The following is an 18,425-nucleotide window of genomic DNA, read 5'->3' on the forward strand; positions in this document are numbered from 1 at the left end:
CCTCAATTAAAGGGCCAGCAGAAGGTTTTTTGAGGAGTGTGCACAAGGGAGTGCTTAAGAGCAGTGGGGAAAAACTCCAGTGATGAAGGAGAGGTTGCAGAGGTCGTACAAGGCTGGGGCGACAGGTTCAATGTTGTCCTTGATTGTTTTGGCGGGACGGGGTCCACTTGTTTGGAGGAGGCTTTCATAGACCAGACTTGTCTAGTGATCTCCTCGGGTGTGACGGGGAGAGAGAAGAGAGAAGAAGGGCAGGGCTGGGGGTGGCGAAGGGCGGTACAAGAGATGGTGGTGCTATAATCCTTCTTTTTGTTCTTCTCTTGTGCCTGGCACAATCTCTCTCTGGCTTGTTCCTTCACCTCCCAATCCCTTGACCCTCCACATTCCTTTTTTCTTTTAAGCATCTTATTCACCCAACAGGGATTGGGCCTTGCTTCTCTCCCTCGGATTAAATGAAAAGGTGAAATCCTGTAACGCCATTAGGAGCCACCGTGGTACTCTTCAACATTTTCCTCAATGTTTCTCTCGCATTCATACCATTCCTAACTGCTTGCTGCACAACACTAACAATCACCCTGTTGAAACGTCCCACCAACCCATTAGACTGTGGGTGATATAACAACCTACATTTCTACTTCATACCTCCTATCCTTAGCATACTTGGCCATCTCAGTACTTCTAAGTTAAGGACCATTGTCGCTCCCTATTTTAATTGGGTAACCTTCCCTTCCCTTCCAAACATCTGTACGATGAAACTCATAATTTCACCACACCCGCTTCATCAACTTAATCTCTGAACCTATTCTAATCAGAGTTCTGACATGGCCAACATTCCCTCACGTTCCTCTCTACCATCATGTCCATTCCAGGCCACCAATAATTCTCCCTTACCTTTCGTTTTGTACCAGTTATTCCAGGATGACCCTCATGAGCTCTATCAATCAACCTCAACCTAACACACTATGGAGTTACTAATGCTTGTCCTCCAAGTAGCAATACTTCTTCCACAGACAATTGCTCCGGAACCTCCTAAAATGCCCTGTGTTCTTCCTTTGTTTTTCTTTGAAGGCCAACTTCCTGTGTCTACTTGATTATCTCCATCAACACATTATCTGAAGCCAAATCTTCTTCCCATTTCCTTTTAGTTACAACAGCATGATGATCAACAAAAACCTCATCTAAACACGAAACTTTTTCGACCTCTTTCTCCTCTCGTCCCTTGCATCCTTCTCATTACTAATTAATTCCAGTAGTGATCTTGATAAATAGTCTGAATTATTTATTTGCAACCCAGGTACATATTCCACTGTGAAATCATATTCCTGCACCCGCATGCAGAATCTCACAATCCTGGGGGTTGCTCTCATCATTCCTTTTACTATGAATACTTCTACCAATGGTTTATGGTCTGTACGTACCATGAAGAGTCACCCCATACATATTTCCTAAAATCTACTGCACAACCACATGGCAACAATTCTCTTTCAATTACCAAGTATCTGCTTTTGCAATCTGTCACCCCTTTAGATGCATGACATCTGACTCTTTCCTTTTCTACTTTACCTTGAGATAATACTTCTCTTTACACTGGCATCAACTGTAAACTCTGACACTTTGTCTATTGCAAATCCTCCTAAATGTGTTGCCCTTCAAATTCCCTCTTTTATTTCTTATTTTGCCTTCTGGCACTTTGCATTCCAATCAAACTCCATTCCCTTTTTTTAAATGACTTCCTGATTGGTTGGCTTATCCCTGTGAAATGTCTTATGAACTTATTGTAAAACTCTGCCATCCCTAAGAATGCCCTTACTTGATTTTTATTATTCGGAATGGGTGCTTCCTTAATGGCCTTTATTTTGTCTTCTCTGGGTCTATACCCCTCACTGCTAATCAGATACCCAAGACATTCAACCTCGTTCTCCCTAAACTTGCATTTGCTCGCTTCTATAGTCAAACCTTTATCTCTCAACATGCTCAACACTTCATGCAGCCGTTTATCATGTTCCACCATGTCCTTCCCATATACCAAGATGCCATTTTGATATACTAATGTGCCAGAATTCCTTTAAGCGTAAGGCTCATAACCCTCTGAAATACTACTGCCGCTAATACAAACGGCATCCTGCGGTATTGAAAAAGTCCAAAAGGTGTGATAAATGGCGTTAGAGCTTGACTTTCCACCATGAATGGTATCTGGTGATACACGGCTGAAAGGTCTACTGATATAAATAACTTTGCATCTCCAGCACAGTTCAACATTTCCGTAATCATGGACATCAGGTATTTGTCCTCTATGATGTTTTTGCTCACATCCCTCAGATCCACACACACACACACCCTAATTTATCCATTCGTCTTCCTTGCTACTCTAATCGGGCTAATCCATTCTGCTGATACGTTCTATCACTTCTCCCTTCACTAGTCTTCCCAATTCCTTCTCCACGTCTTTGATTGAAAAGGGAATCTGACGCAGCTTGTGACTTTTAGACTCTGCTCCCTGTTTCAATATTAGTTTATGGTCATTTTATAACCCCTCAAACATTCAATCCTATTTGTAAATACTTCTGAAAACCGTTCCTCTTCTGTGTGATTTCCCTTTACAAACATGATTGGTCTTTCTTGTCTAGGATCTAGACGAATTCCCCAGACAGCCTGTTCATGCCAACCCAAAATGTCTACTCTATCATGTTGATCCTTGATCCTTTAAACCCTCTAGGATCTTTAATATTTGATTTCCCTAGACTCCTTCAATCCTTCATTTTTAGTTCCTTCCATTTACTCTTCATCAGTAAAGAATACTGTGAACAACTATACATTATTACTTTGACCGGAAGACCATCAATACATATCCGGCAACTAGGGCATTTCATTTTTGAAGAATCCTTCATGGCCATCATCACAGTGACAACCCACCTCATCAGAGCTACATTCTTCCTCTTCCTGGACACATGATACTTACTTTTTCCTCCAACATGTAACTGCGAAATTACTCTTCATTCCACAATTTGAACACTTCTGATTTATTGATGGACACAGTTTCAAATTTGCAAAATGTCCCAGCTTCCCACATCTATAGCACTTGCTCTTTTCATATTCCGCTTTTGTCATTGTCCTTCTTTTCTCTCCCTTACTTTTGTTTTCCCTATGGTTCGTCTTTTCAATGACCCCCTTCTTATTATTCTTGACTACTATATTTACTTTCAAGCCTCTGCCCCAACCTCCCTTTTCTCCTCCTTAACTGGGTATGTCCCTCTTACCTTGCAATGGCTATTGCATCTTTCGGTGTAGGATTCTCACCCATCCACAACCTCTCCTGCGTGATCGTGGTGTTGGATGAATATCTGGTCCTGAACTCATCAGTCCCCTTCCTAGCTGTAAAGTCGCACAAAACAGCAAGATTCCCTAATGCACTTGCATACGCTTCAACTGTTTAATTCAATTCTTGTTTCAGAGTGTAAAAATTAAATCTGTTGATTGCTATATTCGTTTGTGGGATGTAATAGTTACCTAACTGTTTAAGTGCCTTCTCATATGCATTCATGTTCCCTCCACCTTGGTCGTCTGCAATCAGAGGAATCTCCCTATACTGCTTTTGTCCCTTGGGGCTCAGTGCATGCAACAGCAAGGATTTCTTCTTCTCTGGACTAATGCCTTCATGCTCAACTACAGTTAAGTAATTGCATCAATATGGTTTCCAATCGTTCATGGAATTGCCAGCACTCCTTGATTTGGTAAAAATGCTTCCGATGGATGCACCGTAAGTGGCATTTTCACTGCTAAGTGTACTCATTGCTCCCATTAGAAATGTTCTTGCAAAAGGTTATTTTCCTCTGAACTTCACTGCCCTTTAAACATATTTCCTTTACAATAGGCTGCCTATTTTCCTTGTTAATCTCACAGTTTCTGCGTGGAAAAAAAAGAAATAATAAAACTGGCTGTCACGTTGACCACATGTAGAAAGGACCTTTCCTCTAACCCCCGCAGTGCACACAAAGAAAATGGCCACTGTGTTTACCACTCGTAGAGAGGTTATTTCCTCTACTTCTTCGGGCATGAGCTTGTGTCTCTAACAGTGTCTGGCTCGCGCACATCACGTGTCCTCCAATGCCTGGCTCGCACTCCTTATTGCAAATGTCTGCACTACATCCAGCGCCATACTCTCATTCTCAATGTGCCTGTGCGCTAACAGTCTCCCAACTCAGCCAATTTACAGTCGGCCGAGGATAAGTGATGCTGCAGGATCTCTATTGGTTCTCCTCTCTCGACACGCTCTGTTCGCGCTGATCCTTGTCCCCTTCATTATCACTTGTCGCCAAAACGTAGAAAGAGGCATTCCACAGCCTTATTAACAAGGTAAGTCTTTATTAAAGGTAGAGACCATGCAGCTTGCATGCTTAGCTCCTTCCCTCTTCCAACCTCCTTCCCCCTAACCCTCCTAGGCTTCCAGTTTCCGAGCTCTAAAGGTTGGAACATTACTTCAGTGTATTAAAGATACCAAACACTGCTCAGATGAACAGGAAGAATTGTAAAGCGCTCTGAGGCCAAAAGGCATCTAGGCGCTGAGGGGCACAGCATTGTTCAGCAATTTCACCATGTGTTCAGTCTTGTTTGGAGAAAACAATTTTTGAAAAAAAACACAATCCACTGAGGTATGACCTCTATAAAAACCTTGTTCTGTGGAGGTGGTGCATTCATGTTGGCCTTAACCAACTTTCTTCAGTTGCACCCTTTGCCAGCTAACAATATATAGCAGTTTAGTCACGTGGTGTACTTCCACATAGCATTTTTGTTTATATAGTCTTCGCAATATCCCAGCCACCCAACGCACATAAAGCCGTCACAGTGAAAATTGATTGCACTGTTAATGCACCCAAAAAGGTTTTGAACATCACTTTGGAAAAGTACAGATGGTAGTCTGAAAAGCCTGCATCTAAATACTTGCGTATCTAGCATTGTGATAAAACAAACTTTAGGGCCCTTTACTTGTAGTGTCAATGAATTTAGTGGTATGGTAGGCAGAGCACAGAATCAAAGTGGTGAACTGTGCAGCCTTGTGTTGAAATAAATCTCTGCTTTAACGGCAAGGGGCCATGACCTATCAGATATTCTTGTTACGGTCTAGCAGGTTCAGATACATGCAAATGCTCCCTTCCTCTTTTTGTTTGTTGAAGAAGGCGCTAGCCATTCCATGCAACTTTTAACTTGACATCACCATCTTTATGCATCCTTTTCAACTCCTTCTGCAATTGATCCTTAAAGTTCTTATCATTATATGCTGCACTGGTCTTGCTCCTTTTTTTTATTTTAAATTTCTGACGAAAATGTGATGGGTTCCAGTGACTCGGCATAGGTGTTTTGGAAGCAGATCACGCAAGCTTTGGGTCTATTCAGTTATATTCATGCTCTGTTCTCCAGTACCCATGCTGAGAACCATGATCCCATAATACACCAGTAATAGTATCTTAAATCAAATTTCTGCAGTTCTGCTGAAATCCTTCACCTCTAATTTCTAATAAAACTTTGAGGGGAACAGATAAACAATGTGCACCTTGTTTAGAATTTGCATACTTAACATAACATTTTGTCAGCAGCACACATAGAGCACTCTTGTGATCTTTAGAATAAAAAATGTTCCAAATCTATTTGATGTGCTGATAAATGTGCTTCTAAATAGGGCTGGGTCTCATAAAGTGAGCACAGTAATTGTGTGGTGATGTTCAACGATACTGAAATGTGTTAATATCTCCTCATGTATAATCATTTTTCCTAGGAAGCTCTATGTCTCTGTGGCTGTGGCGGCTTGCATCTTTGCATTTTCCTTGGTGATTTTCTTTTTGTTCCCTCGCTCGATTGACTTGGAGTCTGGCGGTTTGAACTCATCAGTTGTCTCTTACAGCACAGCTCCATCCAGAATTAATCTTAACACTACGGTAAGCACACTTTATTTCTTACAGTACAAATACCCTTCAGGGAAAATCTTTAGCAACGGACACGCTGCTCAAAGCCACTCTTCCACTGAGTGTACACACTGACCAGATTTCTCTGAAATAATAGGAAATGTTCAAAATAAGGTTTCAAATGGTAAATACAACAGTAAAAATGCACTATCCCTAATTGGATATCATTGGGTTACAATTGGAATTTCTCGAAGTTTCTTGTATTTAGGGCATCTACCCTACATTGGGCATTTCCTGGCAGTTTTCTCTTTTTAGAAATTGTTTATTTTGTAGGACCATCTATTATGTCTCCAACTCCTATGTCATTTCCCCTTTCCTCCTTAACTATAGGGATATACTGTGTTGTGGGACAGGACCAGTGCAATTCCTTTTTTTCCAGAACAAAATAAATGTCCTTACATTTTTTGCAAAGATGGTTCTATGTGTAGCCATGGCTTGGCTCCCAAGGCCATGCCCCCTGGTTTTAACCTTCATACTTCTCCAACCTGAGATCAGAACTGGGCACATGTGATACGTGGGGTTTTCATGCTCTTTGTGTCCTCCTTTGTTTCTTCATTTTTTTATTTCTCCCCTCAACATCCTTGTTTTCAGTGTTGTTACCTCTGCTTATGTCTGAAGTGTCAAGTTCCCTACCTTTTTTTGTGACTATCTTATGGTGTAACCAAAAAGGCCAGTTTGCTCCCCAAGCTACTGGGTGGGAAAGGTGCTACTGGGAGGATCCGCTTGTCACCCTAAACTATCCCCCACCAGGGGTTAGGCGACTGCTACATTTGCAACCCAAATGCTATTGTTCATTGGGTTCAGGGGTTCCCCAATTCATTCTACTAACCCCCCACACCACAAAGCAACTCCCGTGGGTGAAGAAAATCCACAATTCAGTTCACCATGGACTAGCGAAGCAACGTCTGCGGTCAGAGAAAGCCAAGCTTCACAATAGCATAATTCCAGCAGATATTGCCCTGAAAACACTCACTGAGCAGAAAATGTGGCTCTGCTCACAAAGTCGACCACTCGGGCGCAGACTCCAAAATAACTCAATTTTGCATTCCAAGATGGCAAATGCAGCTTTTAAAGCCATAGTCAGCTTGCTGGTACAAGAAAATCCAAACACACCTGAGATTGGAAAGCTAGCAGGCAAGAACCAAAACACTAAGCATATCTATAATAACACCCCGGTTGAAACACTCAAAGAAATCTCACCCCCTGGGGAGGGAGTTGATGGATATATAAACCTGTAAAGGGAACAGCAGAATGTGGGTAGTAACTCCCAAACGTAGTGCAGAGCGAGTTTGTAATTCAGGAGAGAAATGCGAGAAAATGCAGCAGAGGTTGGAGAACTAAGCATTTTGGTATGTGGCAAGAGGTGAGTATTTGAAGGAGGGCTATTGGCAAAGCCTTTCTTTTTGCAGCTTTCCCATCAACTTCAGTAGGATCCTGAGCATGTCTGGGGATGGTTTGTGTGAACCAGGGCAGATTATTAGGTGCAAGGTCTTTTTCAGCCTAAGTCCCTGGCTCAACTCACTTGTTTTTGGGGGCACTGGCCATTCCTTAAGAGACCATTGTAGGGGGGTCTTTTGTCCCCATTTAAATCCTTATTGATTAGCAGCGCTACTTGCCTCCATGGAGAGTACTGCAGGGACACATTGTTTCCACTTAGTGTATTTGTTACACTTTATGCTGTGGGCAGTGCTACCTCTAACCATTTTTGGGTCCTCTAGCATGCCCCCATATGTTATGTTTTTACTGTGAGGTATCCATTTTATCACAGTGCTGTCCCAGAATGTGTAAACCTGGTGTATTAAGACCTGCATGTGTTGCTCTGTCCCTGCAAACCTGGTCGGAAAGGCCTATACATTTGCATGCATTCTTGCAGGCTTCTTGCAAGAAGCTGAGGTAATGCCCTGTGCGAGTGAAACAGCTGCAACTGGGTGGGGGTGCAGATATCCCCAATCAACATTCCATCCAGAGTGACGTCATGGTTGCTGGGCAGTTTCTCAGTGAGGTTTCAAATCCTGGACAGCCATCCACCATTTAAATGGTGTAAATCCACCTGTTGCTGGCTTGGGGTCGATCCCAGCACAGGAATTTACACATTAGGGGGTCTCTGGAGCCATTCACCAGTCAGCCATGAGCGAGCCACGATTATAAAGAATTAGAGACCATACATGGATGCTTGAGGACAGCTGACAATCCAATACACAGTTGAGGCAAAGTTCTGCTCTTCATAGATTGGTGAGGCCTTTGCCTCTCTTCCTTAAACTACTGAGCCTAACTAGTCTTGAATTCTGTTCTGCTCTCCTCATTCTCCAGAGCTCGCACTAGGTGCTGAGACAGTATATGACCTCCATCCTATGCAGTGTGGACTCATTGTGGGCCTGGGACCTCGTTGCCCTGCTGGTGCTTCCCTTTTGAGCAAGAGGGGGGACTTGCAGCCTAAATACACTGGTGGTCCTTCTTTGTTCCTGCTAAACCTATGTGTGGTCACTCATTTACTCTATGTGCTGGACTGTGTTCTTGGGCACCTCAAACATTGTAGGAGTCATCAGTCTCCTTTCTGGAGTTTCATCCAGGTTCAGCCAAGTGGCGATACATGCCGAAAGGATGCAGATTAAGTCCGGAACAGCAGAATTTCCGGACCCAGCTGATAAAGTTGTCATCTGAAGAAGACACTGCACTCTCCAACCACAGCCCCAACAGCATAGATAGTTGTCCTCAATTGCCTTGACCTACCTGGAATTGTTTTCTTATTGATCAGAGTGTGAGTGCATACCTCTTTTAATAGCCCACTGCCTCCCATTCATTCCCACGGGGGTAAAGTCCATTTCTGCAGCTACCTTTGCCTAACTTTTGGTGATGGAACCTGTGTCTGGGTATCCTGCTGCGGGTCCCCCACCAGGATAGCTAGGATATGCAGTTGCACATTCCATACTCATGAAACGTAACCTGTATATACTACAAAAGGTATGCACTGACCCTATGGCTACTGCTGCATCGAGCCCATTGGTCCCACCTGGGAGACCTGCGAGTACTATTACAAAGTATCCTTTAAGCAGGCCTCAGAATGTGCACTGGTCACAAGCCATTGTCTAGTGATAATGGACACGTTGTGAATCAGAAATTGTGTGCTGTGTGTATATGGAGAACTGAGGGGGTGAGTGACATATTATGCCTAGCTATTAGTCTGCAGCTTGACATGCCTAACCGTGTATTAAGTGTCCAATAACTAGCTTACGCATCTTGAACTTGGAATACATTGTTTGTAGGATGGGGAAGGGATTTATAAAGCTCAATTCTGAATGTTGCCGTCTTCTCCTATAAGACCTATTTAAGACTGATTAACTTATTATTCCCCACTTTCCCTTATTCTTAATGTTATTGCTTAAACGGACTTCTAAAGTGTGGTGGGTGTTCCAATGTTGACACCAAACTGTGATTGTGCATGTGTACATATTGCTTTTACTTATCGTTTAATGTCTATTTAACAAATATGTGTTGCAAAATAATGGAAGTATTTTTGTTTTTAACTGTATGGACAATGCACTTCATGTCAAGCTCTTTTGTGTGTTAATTGTATATTACACCAAACTCCCAAGTCTCGGATTAACTGCTCATCCTCCTTACCAAGAGACAGTTAAGTTTAGACTTCTGTGTCAAAACTTTACAGGGGCACCAAGGATTGGACCACAGAATGCTACTACAGAAGTGGTTCTGAAAAACCTAACAAAGGGAATACTAGGTAGTGGCAGGAGGGGAATATCAGGAGGTGGCAGGATGGAAACATCAGATGGTGCCCGGAGGGAACCAGCAGGTAGAGTCTGGGATGCAGGAGGAATCATTCAATGCTAGTGTGGCAATAGCTATTGAAAATAGGATGCATGCATTGGCCACGGCAGGAGTTAGGGTTGATAGTCAATTAGGAGAGGTTGAGCCCGTGGTAAAATGAGGAATGAACATGTGGTGTGGCAACGAGGACGGCAACAGAAAAGGGCATAGAGGAAAGATACAGGGTAGAAATCATTAAAGGGACGTTCTCGCCATCTAGAAGAGAAGCATCTACTGTTTCTAATGCTTGGTGACGTCACAGAATCTACAAGAAGGTTCAGAAGTTTTCTTTTTCCAGCATCTACAGTAGACAAGTAGGGAGGATGTTGTTTTATGAAAAGAAAGCAAATCAACATTGAATGTCGGGGAGAAATGTGAATTGTGAAAGAAGATATCCATCCTGAAATTGGTCGGAAAGTGAACCAAAGACTGTCCAAAAAATGTATGCGTGTCTTGAGTTGAGACGACAATTCTTTTTTCTTTCACATGATTTTTTCAGGGGTGCAGTGTTTGGAAGGAAAAGCAAGGAATAGCCTAAGACTATCTCAGGAGAAAGGGATGTAGGTTGGACTAACGCACAAGTCCTGCAATTATATTTGTTGTTCTATGTAGTGTACGGGGTCAAGAGTAAGACTTAGTGACATGTTAAGTTTTTGATTAAAAACTTTTATTGTCAAATGGTTGAGGAAATTCTATCTATCCCTAACTCTGAGGGGTTTCCCTGCTTCAACAAAACTAAGGAACATCTGTGTTAGGATGTTAAACAAACAAAGCGTCTTCAGTCTTGTGTCCAACATCCTAAACTGACCCTTACACTCTAAACTAAATACAAAGTGAACATGGGGATTCCTCAGAGCTATAGAGTTATAGCTTTCTCTTGAAGATTCAAACATAAAGTTCGAAGGTGCAGAAAAGAAAAGAAACAAAGTTCCATGAGGAAAGGGGGCTACGTTCCCCTAGATTTCATGCAGTGGTTTTTCCACGAATGTTCTGTTTTTCTTCAGGATAAAGTGCCAATCTTTAAGGAGAATAACTTTTCCCCTTTTCACTTCAGTTTGTCCTCCACTGATGGATTTCTTACTGTTCACAAAAAAGAGGGAGAGTTTAGTTTCCCTCTTTCCCCCTGAATCACATTTAATGTTCTCTTTTCTCTCGGCATAATTCAACATGATTTCGTCACAGTTCCTATTTGCTCAAGGGGGGAAAACTCTTCTCTTTTGCCTCCTCAGAAGTACACAATTCTATTGAATCAAAATACAGTCTTGCCTTTTCTGTTTTACACACTTTCATATATAGTGGTTTTGAGCCCTGAGTTTTGTCAATACTCCTTCCTTCCCCTGTATACTCTCCTGCCAGGGTATCGTTCCTTGTTCCTAAAAAAGGGGTATGAACCTTTCTTTTTTCTTCATACCCCTGGTTTACTTGCCGCCTTGGTATCATCACTTTCTGGTTTGTGTGAGAGTCCCAGACTCGCTGTTTGCCTTGATCACTAACCTGCCAGGACTTCTCCGCTTTCTGTTCAGTTTCTCTTTTGTCCAGCTCACAACACTTTTACAACATGGGTGAGCAACCCTTTCTCATTAACTCCAATGCTTTTATTTAGGCTCTTGTTCTCAACAATGTTCCGGTCTGCAATAGTTCCACTACCTTTGTTTAGGCTCTTTCTCTCAACAGTGTTTGTACTTGCAGTAGTCCAATGCCTTTAGTTAAGCTTGTTTCCACAAAAATCTTTGTATCAGTAATAATTGCACTGTCTTTACTTAGGCTCTTTCTTTCAACAATGTTCGTATCAGTAAGAATTGCTTTTCCTTTGCTGGGGCTCTTTCTCTCATCAATTTTCATATCAGTAATGATTTCACCATCTTTACTTGGGCTCTCTCGCGTAGTACGCGGTGCACGGCATTTGCCCAGAAGCGCCCTGGTAACCTGCTCACTCTCTCTGGGATTACAGGCTTTGTGTGGCATCTTTAGTTACTCGTGTTTCACCAGCATCTGCGCTCCCAGTCCATTGATTGCCAGTGTGCCTTGTGAGTTGTTTGCTTCCCAGTTTGCCTTCCTCTGTGTTCGGCAGCTCTGACTGCCTGAAACTGAAAACATCCCCCCGACTTAGCTCCTCTGTACACCTTGTCCATTGGCTTCTGCGCTTTTCTCTGCATTCTGCTCACCTTTGGTGTCCTCTACAGTGTCAGCATCTATCAGGTGCCACTCCAGTCTCTGACTCTCTCGTGTTCCTGAATTTGCTTCACCTGTATCCTTTTTAAATGCTCTGCTCTTTTTCTGCAGTTTCCAGTGACTAGAATGCAGCGTTGGCTTACCGTGACCAGTCATTCTCATTACTCTAGCCCTCATCCTTGTCTCAGTACCAAAAAAGGGGGGGGGGGGATTAGGTAAATGAAGTTCTGGGGTAGGAAGCCCTAGGAAGTCAGTATCTGTATTACAATAAGCTATGTAGGAGTGTTGCACTGGCACATGGTTGTCACTAACAGTTATGACTGAATGGTTGTTGTGACTCAGTCTTTTCCTCTCTCCCTGGAGCTTGTCCTCTTCCACATAGTTTTCCCACTGATAACCACACCCATGGTTAGAGTCAGCTAGATTCTGCCTTTCCCTGGCCAAGTAAGGGAGGCTTCTTTCCAAGGCATATGCGACGAGGTTGTCAGATTCATCACAGTAGTAATTGGTAGAAACCAAAAATAAAGATTCTTGTATCTAAATACTTGCTCGGCCTGATGCATTGAGCCATTTCCATGCTATGACATGTGGCAAAAGGACTTTTCATCTTTTTCCTCCTGTGACTGCCACACCGCGGTCTACAGTCTACATGCTCTAGTAAGTTAGTTAAAGTCTGCATTCTTTTATATGAGGGGGCAAAGCCACATGGTATTGGAACGTTACAGCTGCTACATGATATACCTCCCAGAAGTTGGATGCAGCAGGATTCCCTGCCGTCTTCCCCCCTCTCTGAAACAAGGTATCACTACTTCTTTTTGGAAGACACACTATCCACAACTATTGGTAGAGAGCTCCCACTGCCATGAGCTTTGGGAGAAATAGAACACAAACTGGAGTGTGCCCAAACCGATCACGTTCGGTGGTACAAGCATTTGTAGCAAACGGTGAAGGTTCAGCAGAACAAACATTCTTTCCAAGCAGTAGCAGTTTGGTGGAGCAAACCTATGTCCTAAACGAGCGATGTTAGGTGGACAGACATATTTTTCAAACTGTGAATGTTCATGGAAACCAACCTATTCCCCAAATGGTGAGTGACCAGCACTGGCCAGCAGTACAAACCTGTTCCCCGAACTGTGGGCTCACAGCAAATCAAGCTTATATGCACAATCGTAAGTAAGTGAAAATCTTGATCACACCACGTGGTCTGCCCAGAGCGCCAAACAAATTGTTCTCCAGCATGGGGTCTGGCATGGATTCACATGCTCATGAATATTCCCCGTCGTCAGGCTGGGAATCCTCGGTAAAGAAGAAAAATCAGTTTCAGTTTCGTTTCTGAACTGTCTTTCTACTAGTAACCAATCACTGGTCTCTGGGTCATACTGCCCCCAGAAATGACTGCCCTCTACCTAAGCCCCTCCTCTGGCAGCCATCTTCAGATTTTTATCACACGCTCAAGTGTTGGGAGTCCTTGTGCTGTAGCTCTCGAGCTTTTATTGCGTTTTGCGTTTTTTCGAAGAGTTTACTCTTATATTTTCGGTAAATCGAGCCTCAAGCTCCACCGATTCTACTTCCGATCAATGGGGACCCATTTTCGGAATTTTCTATGCCCCTCAAGGGCATCTTTTCATCGCTTTTTCCACTTCTCGGAGGATTCCAGAAGATCTTCGAGGCCTACCCTGTGTGGTCATGGCCCAGGACAAAGGAAGCATGACGCCTGTTGGACCCAAGCTATTCAGGAGCTGCCCTGGATGCGGGCTACAGAATGTCTTTAAGGAGGATGAGCACTCTTGGTGCCTCTACTGCCTTCACAACGACAAATCGCACGTGGAGAAGGACTGTTTGTTTTGTAAGAACATGTCCGAACGGACAATGACGGATCGTCTTATTCGACTCACCAACTGGCTGGAGGGGAAGAGCCCAGCAGCAGGTGAGAAGAAGTAGTCCGAGCGGTCTTCTAAGACCTTTGAGGGCGCTCTGGCGACGGGGGCCCAACAAAAGGCAAAGCGCCGCGAGTCCGCAGGCACAGGGAGCGCCGATTGGTCAGGCTCCTCGGCTGCCAGGTAGGGCGCATTATCACTGACGCCATCAACCACGAGCCAACGCTCTGGCTCGGTGAAGAGGAAGTCGGAGAACCCGGGTAAGCTTCGGGACAAGCCCCGGTCATCCTGACGGACAGAGCCGAGGGGGAGTGAGGCAGCGACACCCCCCCCCCCAAAGTGAAGGCCTCAGGCACGCCCAAGGTCGTGAAGGCCCTGGCGAAACCTATGGAGGCTTCCCCAGTGGAGACGGCTTCAGGGGCTAGAGTATCCCTGCCACCCCAGAGGGAATCATCTTTTCTGCCTATCGAGAAGACCCCTGTGAAACCCCAGCGGGAGAAAGAGGGGGGGGGCACGGTAGCCATAACAGACACGCATACCACCTCCGAGGATGATTTGGCTAGCGTCCAAAGGATCCTGGACAAGAAGTTCGAGCAATCCAGGGTCCTACGGGAAGGATCCCGACGAGGCCGACGAGGAGAGCAACGGGGGGGCCGAAGAGGAAGCTAGGGCCACGGAGGACACCACACCCCAGCCGTCGGTCCCGTTGCAGCCAGGGCCCGTACCACAGGACAATTCAGGAGCTACCTTGATGGCTATACAGACCCTGTGCACGGAGATGAGGACAAGGATGCCCTTACCCCGCACCGACAACCCAGCGGAGCATGGTCCGTCGGGGAGCCCGCCTAACAAGCGTAGATGAGTCCACCCCCCCCCCCTCACCCCCCTTCCAGCCTTCACCCCCATCCCCTCCTCCGAGAGTTGAGACGGGAATGGAGATGGCAACGACTGGGACGGACGATGATGGTGGTGACTACGGAATGGACCTCCCATCACCACTCGCTCGGGGCCCCCCCCCCACCCCAACGAAATTGGCTCCTTCCACGCCATGATCGCCAGGGCATCTGAGCTCTTCCAGCTCTGCCCGAAGAACAGAAGAAGGAAGGTTTCCGCTCCCAATGGCAGGAGGCCAAGAGGAAAACTGTCCTTTCAGCCCCATTACTGGACAACATCTGGTACGAGGGGCTGGCGCTCCTGAAGAACCCGTCCACGGCTCCTGCTAAGAGAGACCGGTACGAGAAGTACCAGGTCCCGGACTCCGCCCTATGTGCCTCAGGGCACAGCCGTCCCCAGATTCAGTGGTCTCCGCAGCGGCCAAGAAGAAATCGGCGGGGCGACGGCTTCAACTTCAACGGCCCCGCCGGACGGTGAGGGGAAGAAGCTGGACGCCATTGGATCGACGGGTCATCTCGTCGGCAGTGACGACTATTAAATCGGCCAACACCCTCGCAATCGTGGCATGCTACGACAGGGAGCTGTGGTTCAAGATCGCTCCCCTGCTGGACTTCCTCCCGGATGACAAGAGGGCTGAGGCCCTGGAAATCCTACAGGAAGGTGAGGTGGCTTCAGACCACGCCATTACGGTGGCCACGGACATCGCCGACACCGGCTTTCGCCAGATGGGCAACAACGTTTGCCTTCGCCAGTGTGGTTGGCTCAAGGCCACCGACTTTCGCCACGACGTGCAGACCATGGTTCTGGACATGCCCTTCGACGGGAACAACCTGTTCGGCAAGACAGTGGACGAGTCCCTGCAGGCATTCAAGGCACACTGAGACGGCTCAGGCCTTGGGTGTTCTACAACGACGGCCGTCCTTTCGGAACTCCGGAGGCAAGCAAGGTGCCTCCAAAGGATTCGGTGGCGGTTCCTCATCGTACTGCCAAGCGGCCCGCTCCTCGTCGCAGGAAGCCTAGAGAGGACGCGGCAAGACAGGAGGATCACGTCGTCTTCGCCAAGGAGGCGAGACCGTGACAAAACAGGACTGAACCAGCAGTGGTGTCTGGCCCCCACCCGAGCAGCCTGGTGGGAGGCCGGCTGGTGAAATTCATCAGCGTGTGGGAGTCAGTCTCAACCGACCGTTGGGTGCTAGATGCCCTGGCCCATGGGCACATTCTGGAATTTCAGAGAAGGTGTCCCTGTATACCACCCGTGGCCAGGAAGGAAAGCCACGTCCCACAATTACTTCTGGAGGTACGAGGGATGCTAAGAAAGGGAGCCATAGAACTCGTCCCAAAAAGGCTCCGGGGCTCCTGAGTGTACTCGCGGTACTTCCTCGTCCGGAAGAAGACCGGCGGTTGGCGACCCTTCCTGGACCTTAGTCGCCTAAACAAGTCTCAGAAATTCCGGATGGTCACCCTCCAGCACGTGCTGGGACAGCTGGAGGAAGGCGACTTCCTATCGTCGCTGGACTTGGAGGATGCCTACTTTCACATCCCCGTTCTAAAGGGACATCGCAAATTCCTATGATTCGTGGTCCAGGGGTGGCACTATCAGTTCAAGGCCCTTCCCTTCGGATTGAAGTCAGCGCCCATGGTATTCCCCAAGTGCCTGGCACCAGTGGCGGCACGGCTGCGCCTGCAGGGGATCCTGTCTAACCCTACCTGGACGATTGGCTTATCCGAGCAAAGTCAAGAGAACTCGCCGTCGATCACACAGCAAAGACCGTCCAACTGCTCACAGATCTGGGATTCTCGATCAACTTCGCAAAATCCTCCTTGGTAACGTTGCAAGTCGCCCTGTTTCTGGGACCCCAAGATAAGCACATTGAGCATTCGAGGAGAGCATCCTCGTCACAGTGGCATCAATAAGACCAATGACCACCAGAGAAAGGTCTGGGACTGTAACATAATTATATTAATCATCCCAGGAAAGCATCCTCATCACAGGGGAAGGGAGAAGTCCACTGAGGCGGCAAAAAGGATTTGGGGCTTTGGCAATACCAGGAGAAGGGGAAACATTTTCCTGGTTCTGAAAGTTGAAGAATTTGAAAGCCTTCTTGACCAAGAGACTGCAGGGGAAGGGAGTCATTACCCCTGGCTTTGTTGTGAATTATATTGGAGTGTTGCGAACCAATACCATGAGAAGGGAGCCATTCTCCTGGGCCTGAAAGGTGAAGAAGCTGAAAGCCTTTTTGAACTAAAGAGGCCAGGAGAAGGGAGTCATTCCCCCTGGTTTTTGTGTGAACTATATTGGAGTGTGGGAACCATGAGCCAGGAGAATGGAGTTGTTCTCCTGGTTCCAAAAGTGACTGGAGCACAGATTTGTTGGAACCACAAGCCAGGGGAAAGAAGTCATTTCCCCTTGCATCCTTTTGCTAAAGAACATTGCTTGGAATTTCACCCAAACACCAGATGAAGGGAGTCATTCTCCTGGAGAAGGTACTTTCTGTGCACTTATTCTTTAATGGTAGTGTGAGGGATAGAAGTTGGTTATAACACAGGACGGTGGAGATGAATTTCGATGGACATTCTGACCTACCGTTTTAGTATTAGTTTGAGGCAGGGAAACTCCTCTTAGAAGATGCGGATAGCGAGGGCTTCTTTTCTTGTTCACTGGAAGTCTTTGACAACCAAATTGCCACCCTTGTGTCAGCATCATTTGACACCTTTACATATGTGTCATGCCAACATCATTGTATACAACCCCACATACTTAAGAGGCAGACTTGTGAAAGCACAGAAAGCTACGGGCATGCCATTTTAGATAGTGATATCTTGATGGAAAGCTTTTAAAGTTTTAAAAGTACTTTAACCATACTGACATAGATAGCCCTCATTAAGCATTGTCTTTCTTTTTAATCAAGAAATTTTCCTTCAGTTACCCAACTAGCTGCAGCTGTAAATTCGAACGACAGAGCAGTTCATGATGAATGTTTACACACACCTCTCTGTACACAATATTCCTGCTGAAACAATTTAACATCAGCCAAAATCTTCTTTGTCTTTGCAGCATATCCTGAATGTGACCAACAAAAACTATTATGGGCTCCACATCTCTCAGCTTGATGTTGAGGTTTTACACGTTACCGTTGTCATAGGAAAAGTCAGTATTAAAAATTTGATCCACATCGCTCCTTTGGGCAGCTACCAGGTAAGCTCTGGGCTTTTTATTTTTCATGAATACTAGTATCTTTTTAATGAACAGTGAGCTCCTGTTTACTAAAGTGTAATTCTAGTTATATTGTTTTTAAAGGCTTTTAAGACACTCCTGCACTGATGATCCTTAATAAGGGTGAAACCAGGTAGTTGTCTTGCAGCCTTGCAAAATGTCTGTCTTGTGATGATTAAGCTATGGGTAAAGTAGCACTGCCCTCTAAGACATAGACAATGTAATGAATTTTTGCCAAGTCTCACATTCCACAACCTCCCCTAGTAGCCATATCTGGAAGTTTACCTCCAGATCAGAGCCACGTCAGCAAGGCATGGTGGGTATGCAAATTATCCCAAAATGCTACAAGATTTGTTTTCGAAACTCAAAAAAGGACGTCTGCAGGGTGTGATTAGTAATACTATCCCTAGTGTGACGTGTACTGTACCCATGGTCCTTCACGCGTCAAGGTCCCTCAGATTGTTTTTTACCCCATTGAATTCAGTTGCAAAT

The 18,425-nt window shown here is 45.5% G+C and overlaps 1 protein-coding gene across 1 annotated transcript in view; it reads left to right on the forward strand.

Moving 5' to 3' along the window:
• The window catches only part of TMEM106A (transmembrane protein 106A), a 254,513-nt gene that overhangs the window by 127,108 nt on the left and 108,980 nt on the right, over nucleotides 1-18,425 (forward strand). Inside the window, exons 4-5 of the mRNA XM_069634207.1 lie at nucleotides 5,768-5,927; nucleotides 17,775-17,915. Coding sequence (XP_069490308.1) covers nucleotides 5,768-5,927; nucleotides 17,775-17,915 — 301 coding nt within the window. The remainder of the gene's footprint in view (nucleotides 1-5,767; nucleotides 5,928-17,774; nucleotides 17,916-18,425) is intronic.

The sequence above is a fragment of the Ambystoma mexicanum genome, chromosome 13 (assembly GCF_040938575.1).
Source record: "Ambystoma mexicanum isolate Mex_15411 chromosome 13, UKY_AmexF1_1, whole genome shotgun sequence".
Classification (NCBI taxonomy): domain Eukaryota; kingdom Metazoa; phylum Chordata; class Amphibia; order Caudata; family Ambystomatidae; genus Ambystoma; species Ambystoma mexicanum.